This window comes from Ischnura elegans, chromosome 9 (assembly GCF_921293095.1).
Source record: "Ischnura elegans chromosome 9, ioIscEleg1.1, whole genome shotgun sequence".
In the NCBI taxonomy this organism is placed as follows: Eukaryota; Metazoa; Arthropoda; class Insecta; order Odonata; family Coenagrionidae; genus Ischnura; species Ischnura elegans.
The window spans coordinates 36,381,446-36,400,490 of record NC_060254.1 but is presented as its reverse complement, the minus strand read 5'-3'; the positions used below and the strand labels follow the sequence as shown (position 1 = coordinate 36,400,490).

The following is a 19,045-nucleotide window of genomic DNA, read 5'->3' as shown; positions in this document are numbered from 1 at the left end:
CGAATTTGCTGCACGGTATCCCTATATATCTTGATTGTCTTCAACGTAAAATATTGGTGAAAAATTAATTGTTCGCTCACGTGTATCTATGACTATTTAATGTTCATTATAGTAAGGGTGATATGGATACTTACCCGTGAAATATACCGAACATGGATATTAAACCCGAGCCCGAAAAATAGGAAAATATTTTAAATACAGCGTTACCTTCTCAGAACTGCATGACAATGAATATATCTAAATAAAAATACAAATGCATATTATCGTCGGCAAACCACATTCAACTGAAACTAGTTGAAAGTACGTTGGACAAATGATTTTCCGAACTCAGGACAAATTTGAGATCTCATTTCAGTTAGTACACCTTATGTATATTGTAATTAGAAAGGGCTGTATTATTCTCGCAATATGGATCAAAAACTCTAATACATAAATATAATTTATTCGTTAAAAATACATAACGTACAAATATTCAGTTATTTGCTATGTAAGCCGGTCACCCTCCCGACACACACCTGTACAAATTCAAGAGGATAATAACACCTTTTATCCCGGATCACAACTGTTCAGTTCATGCAGCGCCACGATTAAAAACGTAACAAATGTGCGATTCGTTGAACTCCGTGAGAGACAGTCCCATGCGCGGAGAATCCCGCCGAAGACGCTGGCGATCAGCAGAACTGGTTTGAGCCTCCACCGTCCTGCAAAATAACACGAGAAAACATAAAGCATGCGTCTACAACATCATCAGGTTGTAACGTTTGATCTTCCACATTTAAAGGACCAGACGTGTCATTTTCACAGATAACTTCAACTTTCTTAATCATATTGGCTGCATTGTTTGTTTCTTTCATCTTATTTTTTTTATTTTTATGGTACGAGTTCCGTTAAAATATACTTTAATTTTTTTCACCTATAAATGATTATGCAACCAGTATACCTTAAAAGACTAACCCGTCAAATGACAGGTAAGGCGTTTCTATTACATTTGTAATGGTAAAGCGTCTATTAGTAAGAAAATCAGTACACTACATTACGCCTGACAATTTTTATGTTTCACTTTGCCCATTTATGCATTTAACATTCCTAATAACATTTTGAATGGAAATAGGCCAGCGCAAAGGAATCAGGTGCGAGGTGACCTCTTTTTATTTGAATTTTTTTATTGAAAAATTATTTGTAAAAAATGGGATACCTATTATTAAAGCTCGTACCCCTGGGCGTAACGATAATTTAAGACGGAGCAGATTTATTTCTCTAATCAAAAGATCAATCTAAGTCCTTATCACAATGCCATTTCATTTTGACGATGAAAAACAAACAAGACCAAGCAATTTCAATACGCCTGTCGGTAACTAGATGTGCACTCAACTGAATTTGCAAGCTGCTTCAATAATTTTTACTTTGTCATGAGTTCTGCTGCGTATGAATTTGATTGTCAAGTCTTCATTCAAGAAGTTCTTGGAAAATAAATGATTACCACACGTTGCATTCTATAGTTGCATTAATAACATATGGTGACCATAGAAAATTAACATGGGAGCCGTTTTTTCCAAGCTCCGATGGACCATGAACAAAACACGAAACGATTGATTAAAAATTATTTCATAGTTAAATTTTGAGCATACTTTAACCGGATAACGCCTGCATTAAAAAGTTTCTGCGATTTTTGTGGTGATCATGTATCTAAATATCAATGAAATTCGGAGTCATTAGGTGCAAAATTTGTTCTTTTACCACTAATAGTTACGCCTTAGGGTACCGCTATAAGTGGTAACTGTGGTACCACCAAAATGTTTTGCATCATTACATTCCAAATACTAGGCTCACATCGAATAACCATACTTTATATGAGATATACATGTTATAACAATCATAATTTCATAATAAAACCTTTGTATTAACAGTACATAAGGTGTAAGTAAAGAAAATTGAAATGCTTGATCTAAAAATTCCGTTTTTTTTTTTGGGGCTAGTTGATAATTCACAAATTTCAAACGGCTCAAAATGCGTTAATTACGGCTTTAAAATAGCAAAATTTTCGGAAAAATGTTATTAAAAATATTCTTATCAATTTAAAAATCTCGAAAACCCTAATAAATTACTATAAATGACAAAAAAGTTACGTTTAGCACTGCACTACCAGCCGGTACCATTTGGTACCGCTAGGCGTTAACGGGTTAAGTGGCCTTTCTACACAATCGCCTCGGCGATTGAGGAATTGGTCGTACTTGTGTACAAGCTTAACACTTTGCGTGCCATGGACGTAATATTACGTCCTGCTAAACTTTCTGAAGGTTGCCATGGACGTAATATTACGTCTTTCCATTCATTGGCTTTGTATGCGTGAAGCCGTAATATTTCGCCCGTGGTACTTTTCCAGTTTACTGCTTAGGGATTCTGTTATTTCAAAAATCAAATCCTCGATGGAATAATAGTTCTTTTAATGTCTTGAGGACGAAAAGTCCTCTGCAGCTACTGGCAACCTTATCTTAGGCCATTTGGTGTGAAAATTCTTTTGCGGAAAGAACCGTTCGTTGAGGGTGCAGTGACCCTTTATGCCATCCAGGATGCTTTGCTTGGAACAATGCTTTTTTTATGATTTCCATGCTTTAAATAGTTCAAATTGAGTGTATCAAAAAAATTGTTATGCACGTTATGACGGTACATCATATGTTGCAACATTATTATTTTTCAAATAGAGTAGGTTTTCATTGTTAAATTATATATTTAAAAATGAGCAATAAATGTTATTCAACTCATTCATAAAGAAGAGAAATGTCTCATTTTTACTGAAATACACATCGATATAAATATATTTTCGATGCTAATGTTTTAAAAAATGTACAAATTTAGTAAAAATTTTGGATTTTCAGCTGGATTTTCAGTAGGTCTTTAAAATTAGCAGCTGGCACTCAAAGTGTTAACTATACCTTCTTCATAGGATGTTGCCGACAATAACTTCCAATGGCTGTTGCTTTTGCCCTAAAGCTCACCTCCCGTTTGAAAACACTTCCCTCCAAACCTCTTCATTGTTTCAGCGTAAAACAGGGAATAATACGGCATATTGTCGGCATTGCTCGTTTAGTGATCGAAAATAATCCATTGAAATTGCTCAAGGAACAGTTGAGCTGCATCAGCGCTGATATGATAGGGGTTGTTATGGATCAGTACTCTTCCAGCATGTCTCTTATTTTGATTTTAATGGGAATGGACGTGATGTTTCACACAGAGCAGCTGCATTGACGTTTAAATTGTCTTTCATCGCCATAAAGGTCAAGACATGTAAATGCTGAAGCTATTTCGGCGAGTTTCCTGGCTGTCGCTCCGCAATGCACTCTCGGCGGGAGAATTAATTGAGGTAGTGTAGTTAAAGAGATTGCCACTTACGTTAAAATGACAACTTATGCTCGGAAATGACTTGAAATTGTGGCGCAGAGGATGCGTAGTTTCCCTATCCACGCAGTACCCGCCGGTCGCTTGAATGATGTTTTTGCTGAGTTATACATGTGTAGGAGGTTTGAAAAAAATACGGCCGTAATACATATTCGTATGTCTAATCGCAACTTTCACGAGTACATTCGCTTAATAAGACCTTAATCGATAAATCACATTTTCTCGTGGGTTTTCCCGCAGTAATAACTCTCACCTGACTACGCCTTTAATTCGAGCCATTTCCTGCAACTAAATTTAAGCTAACATCATCGCTAAAATCATTGATGTGGCAGCGAAAAAACCGAATGACTTGATTATCTACAGAAATATGATTTAAAAACCTGGGCGTTTTAAAAATCTCACTCACGTACGTACCTACATATTGAAGCCAAAAGGCATCTCCGCAGTGCCAAATCCTCAATACGGACACAAGACTTTGAACACGTGCACTTTAGGAATACGCGCCGTTCCACCTACCCGATGAGTTTTTGAATCCAGGATGAGATTTTTTTATTTTTTCGAACGGATGCGACAATCGTATCAACGAGGAAATCGTTCCGGTGCGGCAAATGTAGATCTCGACGCAACAGTAGGGAAAACATCCATCGGATCTCAGGAACCCAATGGAGTGAATGGCGTCGAAATGGTAAGCCATTCTAACTGCTCTCCCATGGCGAAAGTCTCGTAAGTTCTGCTTTATGAATTCACCCCAAAGGGATTCAACTACTGTTGGGAGAACCAGCATGCATCAAACGGTAAATACTTCGTATTTTTCTTGTACAACTCATCTCGTATTGATTATTCCCTTGTCGCACCGAGTTTTCAACTGAAATTTTCCCAGCAGAGAGTAAAATTCATTAATGTTTTTTTTTATCATGAGGGAAAAATTCCCTTGCACCCTACACATGACTGTCATGACAAATTATGAAGTTTGAAAACATGCTAACATTTTCCCTGGTAACTAGGGGAATGGTTAAGAACATATGCTTATTTATTCTTTGAGAATCATCATAAAATAAATCGAAATTCCAATTAGTCCCAATTTTATCATTATTTCCAATAAATCAATTCAAATTATTATAGGAACTAGAAGCGATGCTTTCTTTGCAGCAATAAAAGAACATAATCTTTTGTGAATACTAATTGCCTCTGCCAAAAGTAATAATTAATTCTCAGAGAATAATATTGCAATTATTTTTATCAAGAGTATCTTATGTTAATGTATTAAGAACAATTATTAAAAATCACCAAGAATGATAGCGAATTAGTAATAAGTACTACTACTTTTGCTTTAATTAAATGTGCAGTTATTCAAAGTACTGTATAGTCCTCAAATTTCCAATGAAGAGAATGATGCCTTGGTAGCCTATTTCTAGATTAACTCACAAGCACTCGACTGGGAACCCGGGTTCGAATCCCGGTCAAGGCGAATGATTTTTTCTCTGTGGATTTTTCGTACTAATAGGAACTGATATCAGTTGGTAAATCTCATGAGCATCACCATGGAAAAGTTTCAATAAACCAGGGATGAAATACGCTATGGACAAGTCATCTGATTTTTTCTTGGGAAATTTCATTTAATTAAACAAATTTTTTCTACTCCACCAATGCTAGTAAGCAAACCTTATATAGACTATTATTTTTGAAAATCGGCACTACGAACAACAGCTTCGCGCCCGGCCTGACAGCAAAGCAATCGTCTGAGTATGAACGCATTGTATTCATAGATGCTCATTTATTGTGCTTCTACCTTCCAAAGGGTTCCCTCTGACCACCCTGGGTCGCGCCCCTCCGCCCAAAAAATATCTTCCTGGCTACGCACCTATCTTTGGTTAGTTGTATAGTCATAGACGGATTAATGGGGGGTGAAACGGGGGCACGTTGCCCCCCAAGAAGTTAAAAAAATGGAAAAAATGTATAGTACGGTTATCATTACACTCGTTTCAATTTTGCGTATCACGGAGTCTCGATCATTTTATTTTTTAAATTAATAACTTTCACATTAAAATAAAGAGAAATTTTCCTACAGTAATTGGTGTAGAACATATCCCGTTTTTAATCTAAATTATGAGAATGTCGTTTGCGCATCAGACTCTCGTGCTACCACCAGAAAAAAATCTGGATCGGACTTAGGTCATAGTTATAGTTGTATTTAATTCTCCTTCAATAAAAAAGAAAATAATGGACAATACAGCGTTGAAGTTATGATAGCGAGCGATTCTATCGATATCTTACGCCAACCGCTCAATTTCTTCGATTGCGGCGCCTCCTCATGGAACACGGGCGCGATCTTCGGAGAGAACTAGAAATTAAACTACATATTTAACACTTATGTTTCATTAATTTGAAAATTTGTATTCCTCAAAGCCGATGTATCGACCGGTGGAACTATGAGGGCTAAATGCTCCAGCAGTAAAAAGAGAAAGACGATATAATAGCGAATAAAATAACGTTTACATTATTGATTTTGATATTTGATCGATTTCTAAATCGATATTCTGCGCCACAATCAACGCTGGATTGTTCGATTGCTTCACCTCCTCGTGGATTTCCTCGGGTGAATTTTTAACTGCATAATTAAGTAATCCTTATTTTTTATTCCGGAGTCTAGTTACTCCATAATTATCAATTTGAACAATATGCTACGTCAAAGCAAATATATTTTCCCGAGGCAATATTAGGGTTGAATAGGGTGGTTTCCTATAATTTTTTTTATTTTCTAAATCGAAAGATTATTACACCTGGAGTACGTATTTCACGCATTCAGATTTTTAAATGACGATATCTATTTTTCGCGATTAAATGAAAAGTGAAATTTTTCAAGCGCGCGAAAACGCGACGGGTAAGTATGAAGGCCGGGAAATCTCTCCGTGAGACTTATTTCTGGTTCCCGCTGCCCCCCTGTGAGGTGACCTTGAGGCGAGGCTTAGCGCTGATACGACGCAGGCTGCTAGCGGGTAGCTGAGTACCTTGCTGGCTGGTAGCGCTTGTCTTAAATAAGGGTTATTAATACCTTATCAAATGAAGAAAACTTTCCGACCTTAGCCAGTTTTAATAAGTGATTATTAAGACATGTTTCCCTGAATTCTACGCCTCATGCATGCATTGGTAACCTCAGACGATGTATAACTCCTATATTCTCGTATAGAAACTAGGTCCCTGTGACGTCACGTGGAGTGGCATCGCATGGGCGCCAATCTGGCCCTTTTCAAACGAGGATAAAGATGGACCATTGCCATTCGTCTAAACCGCAATTTCTAAAACGAAATAATTTGTATATTTTGAATACACTAATGGTGGGTAACGAATCGCAATCAATGCTTTTCGTTTTCTTTGATGAAGGAAACTTCCCTATTCCTAAACAGTAAAGAAGATAATAAAGGATAAAATAACGATTACATTAATGATATTGATATTCGATCGGTATCGAATCGACATCTTGTGCCACGCTAAACTCTGGATTGGTTCGATTGGTACACCTCCCAGTGGAGCTTGGGCGCTCTCTTGAGCGAATTTTTAAGTGCATAATCAATCTTTATTTTTTATCCAAGAGTGTTGTGGCTCCATAATTATCAATTTGAACAATCATCAACTTCAAAGCCGATATGCTTGCCCGTTGCACTTTGAGGCTTAAATTCACCAACAGTAAAGAAGATAATAAAGGATAAAAAAGAGTTTACATTAATGATATCGATATTATTTCGATATCGATATGGATATCGATATCGGTATTGAGGTATATATATAGTACCACACTCACCGCTCGATTGGTTCGATTGCTGCGCCTCCTCGTGGAGCACTGGCGCAATCTTCGGGGAGAACTCGTCGGCGGCGGATGAGGGTAGCACCACCAACTCCACCTCTGTGGTGCGGCGGTAGAGCGTGAAGAGGGTGGCGAGGCAGCGCAAGCGGAGGAGCGCGGCGCCCGGATGCGGCAGCTCGCCCTTGTCAACGATGGAGACGGCGGCCGGGTGCTGGGACACGTGGGATGTGGGAGGCGGGAAGAGAGTGGCGTTGTCCAGCCGCACCTCCAGCCCAACCACTGAAGTCTCCATCACAGCCTCGAACAGCGGACCGTAGAGGACGCTGCCAAGAAAGAAGGCAACAAAAAGGTGGATGAGCGATTGAACGTTATAACACGTTTTAATGATTCCTAACATCACATTTACTGTCGTAAATGTAAAAAAAAATAGTTTTGTTTCACCCATTTATTTTCAGGTACTCAGATATACTCAGGCTCATTCTCTTTTGGAAGTTCGTTTATTCGTAAATGGAAGAAAGAACTTTGAAAGAAGAAAAAAGAACCAACGAGTTTCCGCATAAAACACCTAAAAATAAATTTGTGGGATAATGCAATACACCTAAAAATAAATTGGTGGCGTAGAGCAAAGTTCTTCATTTCATTTACGAGAAAATGAAGGTTGAGTATGATATCATAGAGATAACTGCATTAATTAGTTCAAACATGATCAATAAATAACGATATTCCGTCCTCCGGCGATAAAAAAATAAACATCATGCATACAAATGATACAAAGATATCGCTGTGTCCACTTAATTTTAATATCACGCACTCTAAAACACGTGTTTTCACTGGCTTTTAGTCATCATTAGGTACTAAAATATTTCAATTCTACATAGATATATAAAGAAACACGTCATATAAATGTATAAATGAAAATCGTTATATGGGAACAGATTGTTTCCTCCACTCCTGAATAATTCAGTGTTTGCTATGGCATCTGATTTTCTATGTTATAAGTTCCATATTTAAGTAGATGAATCTATGCCCCGTTTTGCCAACTCTGACGCCGGCAGTGACGATCTCTGCAGCTTCACCCAGGGTCAAGATTGGATTTTTCACGATTTTCACGATAAGATTTATTGATAATCCACAAAAGTGGGAGGAAAAGGATCAGAAGGAAGAATATGAGTGGCAAAGTGGGGGAAGGAAGCACAGAAATATTAATTTTAAACATAACAAGAAAAAATGTATAGTACGCAGAAATAATCCCAGACCGGTTAAGCCATCGGAACGTTCACTTTAACTTACAACCCAACCCTTTCAAGAACTTCTCTCGCATAATGGCGTGTTATTGGGGAAAGAGAGGTCAAAAGTTGTCTGTGGCACCAGGTGCCTCGGGCGGTAAAAGCAAAACATCACCATCAAACGAAATGAGAATTGAAAAAAGCAATAACTACGGCGTTGGTTGACGTAGCAGTGTCAACAAGATTTGTCTGCAATATTTTATATTCCCTGACAGCCTTGAAAATTCTAAATTCTACAGATCCCGAGAATTGACATTTGATTCGCTCCGGTACATAAAGTTGGAATCAGCTACTCAGTTCGATTAAAATCAAAGCCCATGCTCGAGTGTAAATTAATTCCTTCTTAATTACGAATACATGCTGAAAACGGCAAATGTAACGTTTTTTAAGATATATTTATTTTTTTTCGAAAAAAGTGAGGGGTTCTTTTCCTCCTTTCAGATTATCACTTCATCGTCGGTTTTTCTCGAAACTATCGGAAAATTCCTCTGTTGGGCCACTTAATTAAATTATCGTCAGCTCTGAATTTCCATTGTCTCCCAGGCATTGGTGAAATTTTAATTTGCAAGGCAAACGTCGCAGTTTAATTACCATGAATTATTTCCCATTCATTTTAAGGACTACTTCGTTATGCTCCGTGAAATCACGCAAGCCATGGAACATGCCCTTTACATTTCTGAAAATGGAAGCTTTGTTAAGCGTTTGCTTTTATTATGGCTAAGCAGTAGAAGAGTTTACGAGTTTTAAGCAAACCACTTTAGGTTAGGCGGCTTTGGCCAGATGCTAATTCATTTGGATGTAAAAAGATGCTAACATCGACTGAGGAAAGGAATACTTAGGCACTGGAAGGTACAAGAGCATAGTTCTATTGCATTATATTTTATTTGAGAGTGTGCCTATTTACATTGGCGGATCCAGGGGGGGGGGGGCACGGGGGCACGTGCCCCCCCCCAGACCCTCAAAAATATGCTAGATTTTTAATACGGTCCCATTATCATTGCGTTCGTTTTGTATTACGAGGTATCCTTGTGCCCCACCCAGAACAAAATCCTGGATACGGCCTTGCTTGTGCCCCTCCCAGAAAAAAATCCTGGATCCGCCCCTGCCTATTTAGTATTTAGGGTTTGCATCAAACAATTAACTACACTTAATGTTTGAATGCAAAATTGTGACTCATGGCAGTTTATATTCTAATGTCTATAAAATCAAATGATGCATCCCAAGCACAACCATTCCGATACATAGTGACGTAAAGAGAAATTTACGTAAAATAGAATAACAACTAATTATTTTACATTAAGAAACTGTCCTGTAAGCCAATTCAGGGTGAGGTGAAGGACGTCAGGACACTAGCTGGTAAAATATTAAAAAATGAGGAAATATAAGTAAAGAGTAAAGGATACTCAGTGCTTCCACTATTAAAATCCTTATTTTTTGGGAAAAAAAGAAGTCCTATAACTAGTCAATATTTAATATAGGAATATTTTATTTGAGATATTTAATATACCTGGCTACTTGGCAAAATATCTCTCATATTTTATAGTTTCTGTTAGACCAAATATGGTGAGATTCTAAGATAATTTATACTGTGTATTTGAGTCATCAGAAAGGAGCATGGCATAAAAAGACATATTTGATATTTTGCAAATACAGTTATCACATATGAAGCTCAGGTCAATAGGAAGGTAAAATTATAATATCCAACGATCATGGATTTTCTCTGTTTTTTTACTCAACAAGAGAACGGCACGAGCCAGCAGAGATTCTGTTTGAAGGAGGGATTAGAAAATTGCCGATGAATTCAACTTGCTCCTCAAATATCTCCGACTAAGATATAACTCAACGGTAACCTTGAACTTTTTTCATCCCCTGTGGCTTTATCTTCCTAGTCCAATCTTATATGGCTTACTTATTAAACACAAAAGATCATTGCTGTTTTTTCTTGGTTTCTTTTCCGAGTGAGCGAGCGCGAGTTCCTTATTCTATCCATGTTTCCTGTTCTCTTCTTCCATTACTCTTCTCCACAGAATCCAAAAAAGTTCCTACTGTAAAGGTTTATTCCGCAATTTTCAATGTGCAGACAGATCATTCATTTGTAATCTTATTATTTTTTCCTGTTCACTTTTCACCGTAAGTCAGCGAAATATTTTTTCAAAATAATTGAGTCCGTTTTAATTACAAATGACAATAATTTTTAAAGAATGCTTTATTTTTAATTTTGATATTTTTTGATTGAATATTGCTAATGATGATAACCATATTATGAGTTTTCACAACCGAGAATTTTAATATAATTATCATATTTTGTGCACGCTTCCGGCGTGCTTCCGTTTGCTCCCATAAGAAAGTAGACCAGAAAGAAAAAATAATTTAATGAAGAATTCACATTAGTCGGTAGAAAAAACACTGGTCTTGTAAACCAAAATCGAGAACTTATTTTTCTTGAAACCCCTTATTTTACTAACTGTAAAAAATGAGGTTATGGAATAAATTTACCGCGCGTCAAAAAATGCTAATGGTCATTATGTATTCTTAAAATTTTAGTATTATTTATTGTAATTTAGTTATTCTGCTTATTATGATACTCTTAAGTAATCAATTCCTCTTTGATTGACCAAATCGTCATTAACGGACGCTAATAATATATTTGTTCATAGTATTTTTAGAAGGATATTATAGATCTAATGTATTTTAACATTTTAAATATTGTTAACAATTATTTGTATCAATGGTGTTATGAGTTGGTAGTATAGAGAATTTTAATTTTTATATTCTTATTTTTCGTGGAAGGTTACTTGGGAATTCAGCCTGTCTGATCATCATTCCCAGATCATCTGCCCTAATCATCATACCCTGATAACGATGCACAACTCGTATATCGAAACGTTGGCCGAGATGTAATTGAGGAACCCTAACCGGTGGAATTCCCGAGTAACCTTCCACGATTCTATACGACGGGAAAGCCTGCGATCATTTTTCTTTCTTGTTTTTATTATTCTCTAAAGTTATCACTTTTAATCGTCACTAGCCTCCTCGGTCCTGGCGTAATTTGCACAATACATGGTCGTTTGAATTTTTTCACCGCTTGGCGCAATGAAATGTTATTTTAGCTAGTTCATTGCACCTAGGCAGATAACAGCGTAATACAGAATCGTTATGCATATAAATCTCTAATGCTGTTTGTTAACATCTATGATGCATCCAAATTAGTGATATAGAAGAATAAAATACTAGCATGCAACATTTAAAAAAAGTATCTTTCTCATTCCAATGCTAATGAAGATCCTGAATTTAGTTCACTCAAGTGCCCACGAGCAACTTGAGTTGCATGTAAATATCTCTAGATTGAAAAATACAAAAACATTTAAAAAATCATTTTTTGTATCAATGAGTTCATATAAAGTATTTCAGGTAAAAAATTTACATTTTTGTAAAAAAAATCATTAGAGCACTAATAGGTTAACCAGAAAAATGTGTATAGTTCCCAGTACTGAGGAATTTATGGTAAAATAATAATATATTTTCATACTGGTTGAGAAGAATTTAATAGGTGTTATATTGGTTATGATATCGTTTGCATGTACTCACTCTTCCTCCTTCTCCACGGTAGAGTTGGCCCCGCCTGAACTGGTGGTGACCTCGGCCCCTCCATCGGTCCCCGCGCTTCCGGCCGTCTCCTTGCCTCCGGCCCCACCCGGGACCGCCTCTGCGCCGTCTTCCTCCTCCGTCGCCTCCTCGTCATCCTTGTAGATCTTCGCTAGGGGATACCTCCTCACGTACGTCTCCTCGACCTTTCGGAAGGAGATTGGAATGAAAATACAAAGGAAAGGAACAGGAGGACACATAAAGGGGAAAGAACATCATGATCAGAAAAACCTCGAAAAATAGTTCAGAAAACAGGTGTAAAAGGACTGCGTAACTGGGGGACAAATATAAACTCAATGTAACTTTAAGAGCGAACTATAAGGCCCGCATTCCAGTACATGACAGTTAATTTTGAGTCTTCAGTATACACCGGTGTTTCAGATCTCAGACCCAGGTTTAGTTTAATTGAACGTTTTCATTTTAGCAACCTAACTTCTTCACAGTTCAATTATCCAGGAGAAAACGTCGAAACATTTGCTGTTAAAAAAAAAGATAAATGCATTCACCTGAAATGTTGTAATTCATGATCTTCGGCTCATCAAGAGATATAAATCTTAATTAAAATATCACAAGTATTTTTACGAGACATACATCGTGTCAAAAATTATAACTTTCATCATTTTGGATAGGTAGAAGTAGCGAGCGTTATTAATTGAAAATTCTTTATCGTTGAAGTTGAAGGAATGAAACCTTTGCTTCTTTCAAGGGGTGGCGCGTTTTTTTGTCCGACCATGGTTTCGTTAAAACGTAGATTTTTTAAGATACTGAAATTTTTACTTTACCCTTAAACTTTAATTTCGAGTTGGTATCAGTAAAAACATATTTTTATATTATTACTAATACCATTACCAATTTTAAAAATATTTATTCATATTATTATATTACTGCTGACTATGAAATTAATTATAAATAGAAAATATATTTGTATAGTAACTCCAAAATTTTATAGAAGTTGAAGGAATAAAAACTTTAAATTTTTAAATGATTTTTCTTATCGTATCGTTCCAGCGTAACATTTTCAAGAAAACAACATCTTCAACACTCTACGCTATGGTTTCGTTACAGCTTGGAGTGTTGAAAATGTTGTTGCTTTCTTGAAAATGTTAAACTGTAAAGAAACCATGGTACAATGAAATCACCATGAGGAGAAAGCATTTAAAAATTAGTGCTTGAGTGCGTTTAATAGTGCTTGAGATTAAAATTATTAATGATACCTACTTAAGATTAATATTAAATTATAAAATAAATGCCTAAAAGAACCTTTTTCATTAAAAAAGGGTATTACTTGTTGATGCCAATGTGATATAAAAAATAAGGTGTCACCCAAATGAGGAGAAATATTTTGCCATCAATTCCTGAGAACTGCTTTGATACGCTGAGATCGGTTTCGTCGACTTAGTTCTGTTCGTAATTGAAGAGCGGTTATTGAAGAACGGTCAAAAAAGCGGACTATTATCGCTAGAATCAGCTTAGCATCGAAATCAGAGTATAATCTCAGCTCTAACCGATGGGACAGGGTGGTAAACGCATCAAGCATACATCTTATAAGAGAAAAGCGATCCTTCTTAGTCATCTCGTGATATTTTTGTAAATTCCATATTATGGAACTATAATTACCTTAACTTAGTAGAAATGTAGTAGGGTAAGGATAACGAATTAAGGTAAACAAGAAGGGAGCCCTGGGAAAAATAGATCGGTGAAGAATGATAAGTTAAATCCTCGTTGGAAAATACAAGTCCCCGAGTGGTCTCACTTTCCCTTTTCAGATCCTTCGGAGTCTAGAGAGCGGTCGCTATCTTTAAAAGGGTCGCCATTTTCTCAAATTTCGGAGCGCAGAAAACAACTTAAACCCCACCACCGTCACGAACGGTCATTTTTGAATGAAAAAGACTTCTTAGATAAGCCCGGGCTAAAAATCGGATAAAGAAAACTAATGCTTCATCGCGCTTCCCCAGCCCATTCAAAATCGCCCACCCATTCCCAAGGAAAGGGGTTTATAGTTCTTAGGGAAAAATCGCCTGGGAATAAATGCATTAAATATTCATGCTTAATTTATAAAATTCCACGTTTTCAACTGATTCGAAATGGTTATTTGTTTACTGGCAATAAGTGAATGCAAAGTAATTTGGTTCATTTGGGTAAAATAAGATAGGTATGGCGGTCGTTGTTGAAATTGCTACAGTAAAAAGGCTAAGCATATAGAGGTATGTTTAATCGTTCCACCCGTGAAAAGATTAAATACATTGGAAATTTACGCATTTTCCCGTTGAGTTTCGTGGGCATGGAATGCTTTTCATGGGAGGCAATACGTTCTGCCGTCTACTGGACGGATTTATATTTAGCATTATATCAAATGAATGAACTTTAATTCATCTTTGAATGTAATTTGAACGTTCAGTTCTTCAAAAATTTGAAAAATATTCCCACTGTAAATTCTAAGTAATCGAATGATTTAGGAATATATAGAGATATGTTTTCATCGTTTTTCCCGAGAAAAAAGTTACATTGGAAAATACGCATTATACCGTTGGATGTCGTGTACGTGGAATCCTTTTCATCGGCGATTGCGTTCTGCATATCGATGGCTAAGTTTTAACAGCACGTATCTCAAAATCTGCCCGGTTTGAGAGTGGTATCTTAAATAGGAGGTAATGACATTTTAAAAATAAAATTCAAGCAAAACACAACTCTTTATTTACAAATGTATGCTTATTTTATGTTTCATGAGTTTTTGGTTTTTAATTTCAAGTACAATCAAAAATATAAATCGTTTATTTTGCTCACCGGAAAAGTGCTATTTTTGAGATACGTGTTATTAGAAATTAGCCATCGATACACAGGTATGTATTTTTAGGCAGGCTAATATCCATACGTATCTGAGTTCGGTTTTCACATGTAATTATGCATGTCATGCATTATGTAATTATGTTTTTAGTTTGATGTTAGTAAAAACGTCGTAAGAATTTAGAAATTTAAAGAAAAGGGAATTGTAGATCGTATTAAGAAATAAAAGATGACTAAATGAAACTATTGTGAATTTCAAAATGGGTTTCAATAAGGTTATGCATATGGCTAAGCCTCATTTAACTGTCGTCAATTTATGTAATAACTAATAAATCAAGTGATGAAATCCATTTCCAAGCAGAATCATTTGCAATGAAACTGATGCAAAAGTGAAATTTACGTAAAATCAAAATTTATCACAAATTTCCTTGAGTTGTCAGTCCTGAAGTCCATAGTCCATTCATATCTGAGTTCGGTTGATAAATATAAGAATGTATGTTTTCAGTTTTCCTTCAAAACCATGCAGTGAGAGTATTGTTATAAATAATTACAAATTCAATCAATTGATATAAAAATTGTCCAAGCAAGAACATTTCTAAATTATATAATGTAAAATGAAATTTATGTTAATTCTAAAATAAAATAAATTGTGTTCAGTCCTTAAGTCCACGGTCTATGCCGACCTGACATCGGTTTGGAAATGAAGTCTCAAAGAAATGAAGGTGAGATTGATGCATAATGTTGTTAATACTTTCGTGGTTCATATGGTGTCATTCGATAAAACTTTTGGTGCTATAAAGATACATGTGTAAAGGTATGTAAACATATGCTGTCATTTAATAAAAAAAGGCTCAACCGCATCCTGTGTGACGTCTGTATTTGAAACGTTGACTTTGAATCCGCAAAACGGGAGCTATCCCAAAATTGTGATGTATTGACAATAAGGGTTTGACAACTGTTTACAACTGTTTCAGTTATTATCTATTACGCTGTACGAATATTCTTTAAAAAAAATACAAATAAATTCGTAGGTAAGGAAAGAAAGGGATAGGAGAATAGAAAAAGGACGGAGACAACGCTGATTTGGTAGATGGCAAAAGCCAGAAATCAGAGGGTAAAAAATGTGGGCTGACAGGGATCGAACCCAGAACGTCGCAGTTGCTGCCCAGCTGCTCTAACAGCTATGCTATCAACACAGCTACTTGTGATTTCGGTGGGGGTTTATGCACAGAAAACTCCATTTGCTTTGGCCGTTAAGAGTAACCGATATATGGCACTGGGGCAGCTCACCACTCACAAACAGAAGAAATGGACAATGGGCAAGAATAAAAGGAAATAAACACACTCACATGTTAGCTGAAAGAGACCGGAACATTCGTTTCGGGGACCTTGAGCCCAAGTAATATTGGCCAATGTGGCTCTCAATCAACACTCACTCACTTAAAAAAATTATGTATCGTAAAATAAATGACCTACGATCGAATGAAACTAACGTGAAATTGGAAATGGGTCACAAAAAGGCTATGAATAGATGTGAATGCATGCATCATTTACCTGCCGTCCGTTTATGTACCAGGTGAGATTGGCTGCGGGAAAAGAGGAGGGGGAGGTGCAGTTGGCCCTTAGAGTCTCCCCGGTGGCGAACTGCAGACGGCCGTCCTCGATGCTAATCAGCGGTATGCCGTCTGGAGGATCTGCAAGAAAAAGAAAAAGGAAACATTCCCCAATAACTCATTTCATTCAAATGGAAAGACGTGGTTGCACGTGCCCATAACTCACGTCTTTTAAAGATTAAAAATTCTCAGGCATTACAATCTTTCTTTCTTGGTACGTAGATGATTCAATATGGACTGAAAATGTCAAGGTTGGCCTGAAATGAGATCTTAAGATTCATGGAATTAGCTGTGGGCATATTTTTCTCATTTCATTCACCTCATCAGTTTGTTCAAAATCACGATGGACTTATCTCAGGTTTTCTATGATCCTCCTTCTTCTCAATCTTCGTAACATTATGATTCATTGATACTTTTTTACCTTTTCACGATCATTTGGATCTCAACTTTGGCCGATTAGGGAAAACTATCTAAGTTCCGCATGGTAGGTAACGAAGTAAATACATAAGATAGATTTTCAGCTAGCAACGGATATAATAAATCTTAATGGACAAAAAATGAATAGTTCGTAAAATAATTTTCATCGTTATTATAGCGTTATTTTACTCCCGCATCGCGCTAGTGATGAAGCAATCACTATTTTTCAGAAAATCAACCGCCATTAGGAAGTCGACCAAAAGTAAGTGGAGGTATCTTGCTTTCTTGAATCCCTCTTAAGTCAATTTGTCGTTTTAGGAAAAACTACAAAGCTCGACAAAGATTCTTACATCAATATCTTACATTCAAGACTCTACCACTCTACTCTCTCAGCGAATTTAATGGTGTACCCTGCGATAACGTCAGAAGGCGTTTCAGGTCACGTGACTTCAAGCGATATTCGAGTATTTTTAATCAGCATTCATTGACGTTTGTGGAGTTCTAGGAGAATTTTGGCTTATATATTTGGACTCGTGAGAAAATTTTCTATTCAATCAGACTAACTAGCATGATGAACAAATTTTATGCATATCCCCATTGCTGTATTTGTGCAAAACAAGAATAAATGATTGAAAAAAATTTTATCCCTAGCAAAAAAAAAATAATACAAGTAAATTTATGTCCGATCGATTTTTCAATGAACTATGATGTCAACAAATTGTTGTTATGACAATCATTCTCGTTTCTTTTAACGATCGCAGCACCGCCATCGGATTTTGGTAGCCATTTAAAAAAAATAAACTCCATAGGTATTTAATTTTAAATCCTAAATAACATTCGAGATACGGTTAGAATCACAATTAAGTGTACGAGTATCACATCGCCATAGGGTTCTGAGTTTTCCTGAAAATTTCAGCTTGATAGCTAATGGAAAAGTGGGTTAAAAATTAGTTGCAAGATTTCACCCGGACAAGATGAAAAATGATTATAAGAGTTTATAAAAACTTTGTAAATATGAAATAATTTCCCATAATTTAACTTTCATCAAAAACTTTACGGATACATTTCCACACTCCATCCAATCTCAACTTGGATATAATGTTATATTACACCTCTTCATAGCAATTGAAACGCCCTTGCGTTCTTTAATATGATTTTAGTCAAATTTACTCAAGGCTTCTTCATTTACTTGTCATTAAAACTATAGTTTTTGTTTAAATCTTTATAAATAAGAAAAGAAGGCCACCAGAAGAGTTTCAAATTCATTACTTTACTAATATCTACGTCAATGGTGTATTTGAAACCACCATATTCCCAGGAATATGTAAGAGGATAGGACACATTATTTTACTGTCCATTAATTTAATTAAGACCATGGACTATGAATTTCGAGATTTTATTTCGTCCAGACAATTTAGTATCTGATTTTCCCTCATTTTAATCTTGAATATAAGACCTTCAGCTTTTTTTATTGAATTTTTTATTATGGATATATTGAACTACTTTATTCTCTCATTGACACGTTGCATACGGATCACGAGACTTTTCGTCTTTTCTGAACCGTGCGTTAAGGACGGATAGCGATAGTTATCGTTTTTACTGTTTACTCCTTTTATTTTGACAGTTTATTTAATTATTAATGCTTTCTTCATACGCAACGGACAACTATCATAAAGTATATACTTAAGCATAATTTGTACACTGTTAGAATGTCTGCATGTATTGCTCGTTTCCAATAAGCCATATTTTCGAAGTTTCCACTTTGATGCACCGCAAGATTACTAACATAATACCTGAGTAAGTTCAAAAGTTCAAGTCAAAAGTACAGAATATTAGAAACAATGGCTCTCTGAGGAGATGAGTGTTAAGCTTTATATACCCGCAGAGCAGAGTAACAGAGGAGAACAAGGGATTAAAACTCGGCCACTCGCTCATTATCTACGTGTTAACACATTTTTGAGCAGTTCTAAAATCCTGTAAACAATTTTTCAACACATTTAAGTAATCTTACTAATGTCTGGCTACCAACCGTCTGCGAAAATTCCTGTTTGTGACAAGAAGACAATTCCCACTGCAAAAGGAGCTACATGGGCACAAGTATT

The 19,045-nt window shown here is 36.2% G+C and overlaps 1 protein-coding gene across 1 annotated transcript in view; it reads right to left on the bottom strand.

The window, feature by feature from the left end:
- Positions 1-426: 426 nt before the first annotated feature.
- Positions 427-19,045, bottom strand: part of LOC124165676 — a 139,103-nt gene continuing 120,484 nt past the window's right edge. Inside the window, exons 5-8 of the mRNA XM_046543155.1 lie at positions 16,468-16,607; positions 12,073-12,275; positions 7,196-7,521; positions 427-701 (exon numbers count right to left, since the gene is read on the bottom strand). Of these exons, the coding sequence (XP_046399111.1) occupies positions 547-701; positions 7,196-7,521; positions 12,073-12,275; positions 16,468-16,607 (824 nt within the window). The 3' untranslated portion in view covers positions 427-546. The remainder of the gene's footprint in view (positions 702-7,195; positions 7,522-12,072; positions 12,276-16,467; positions 16,608-19,045) is intronic.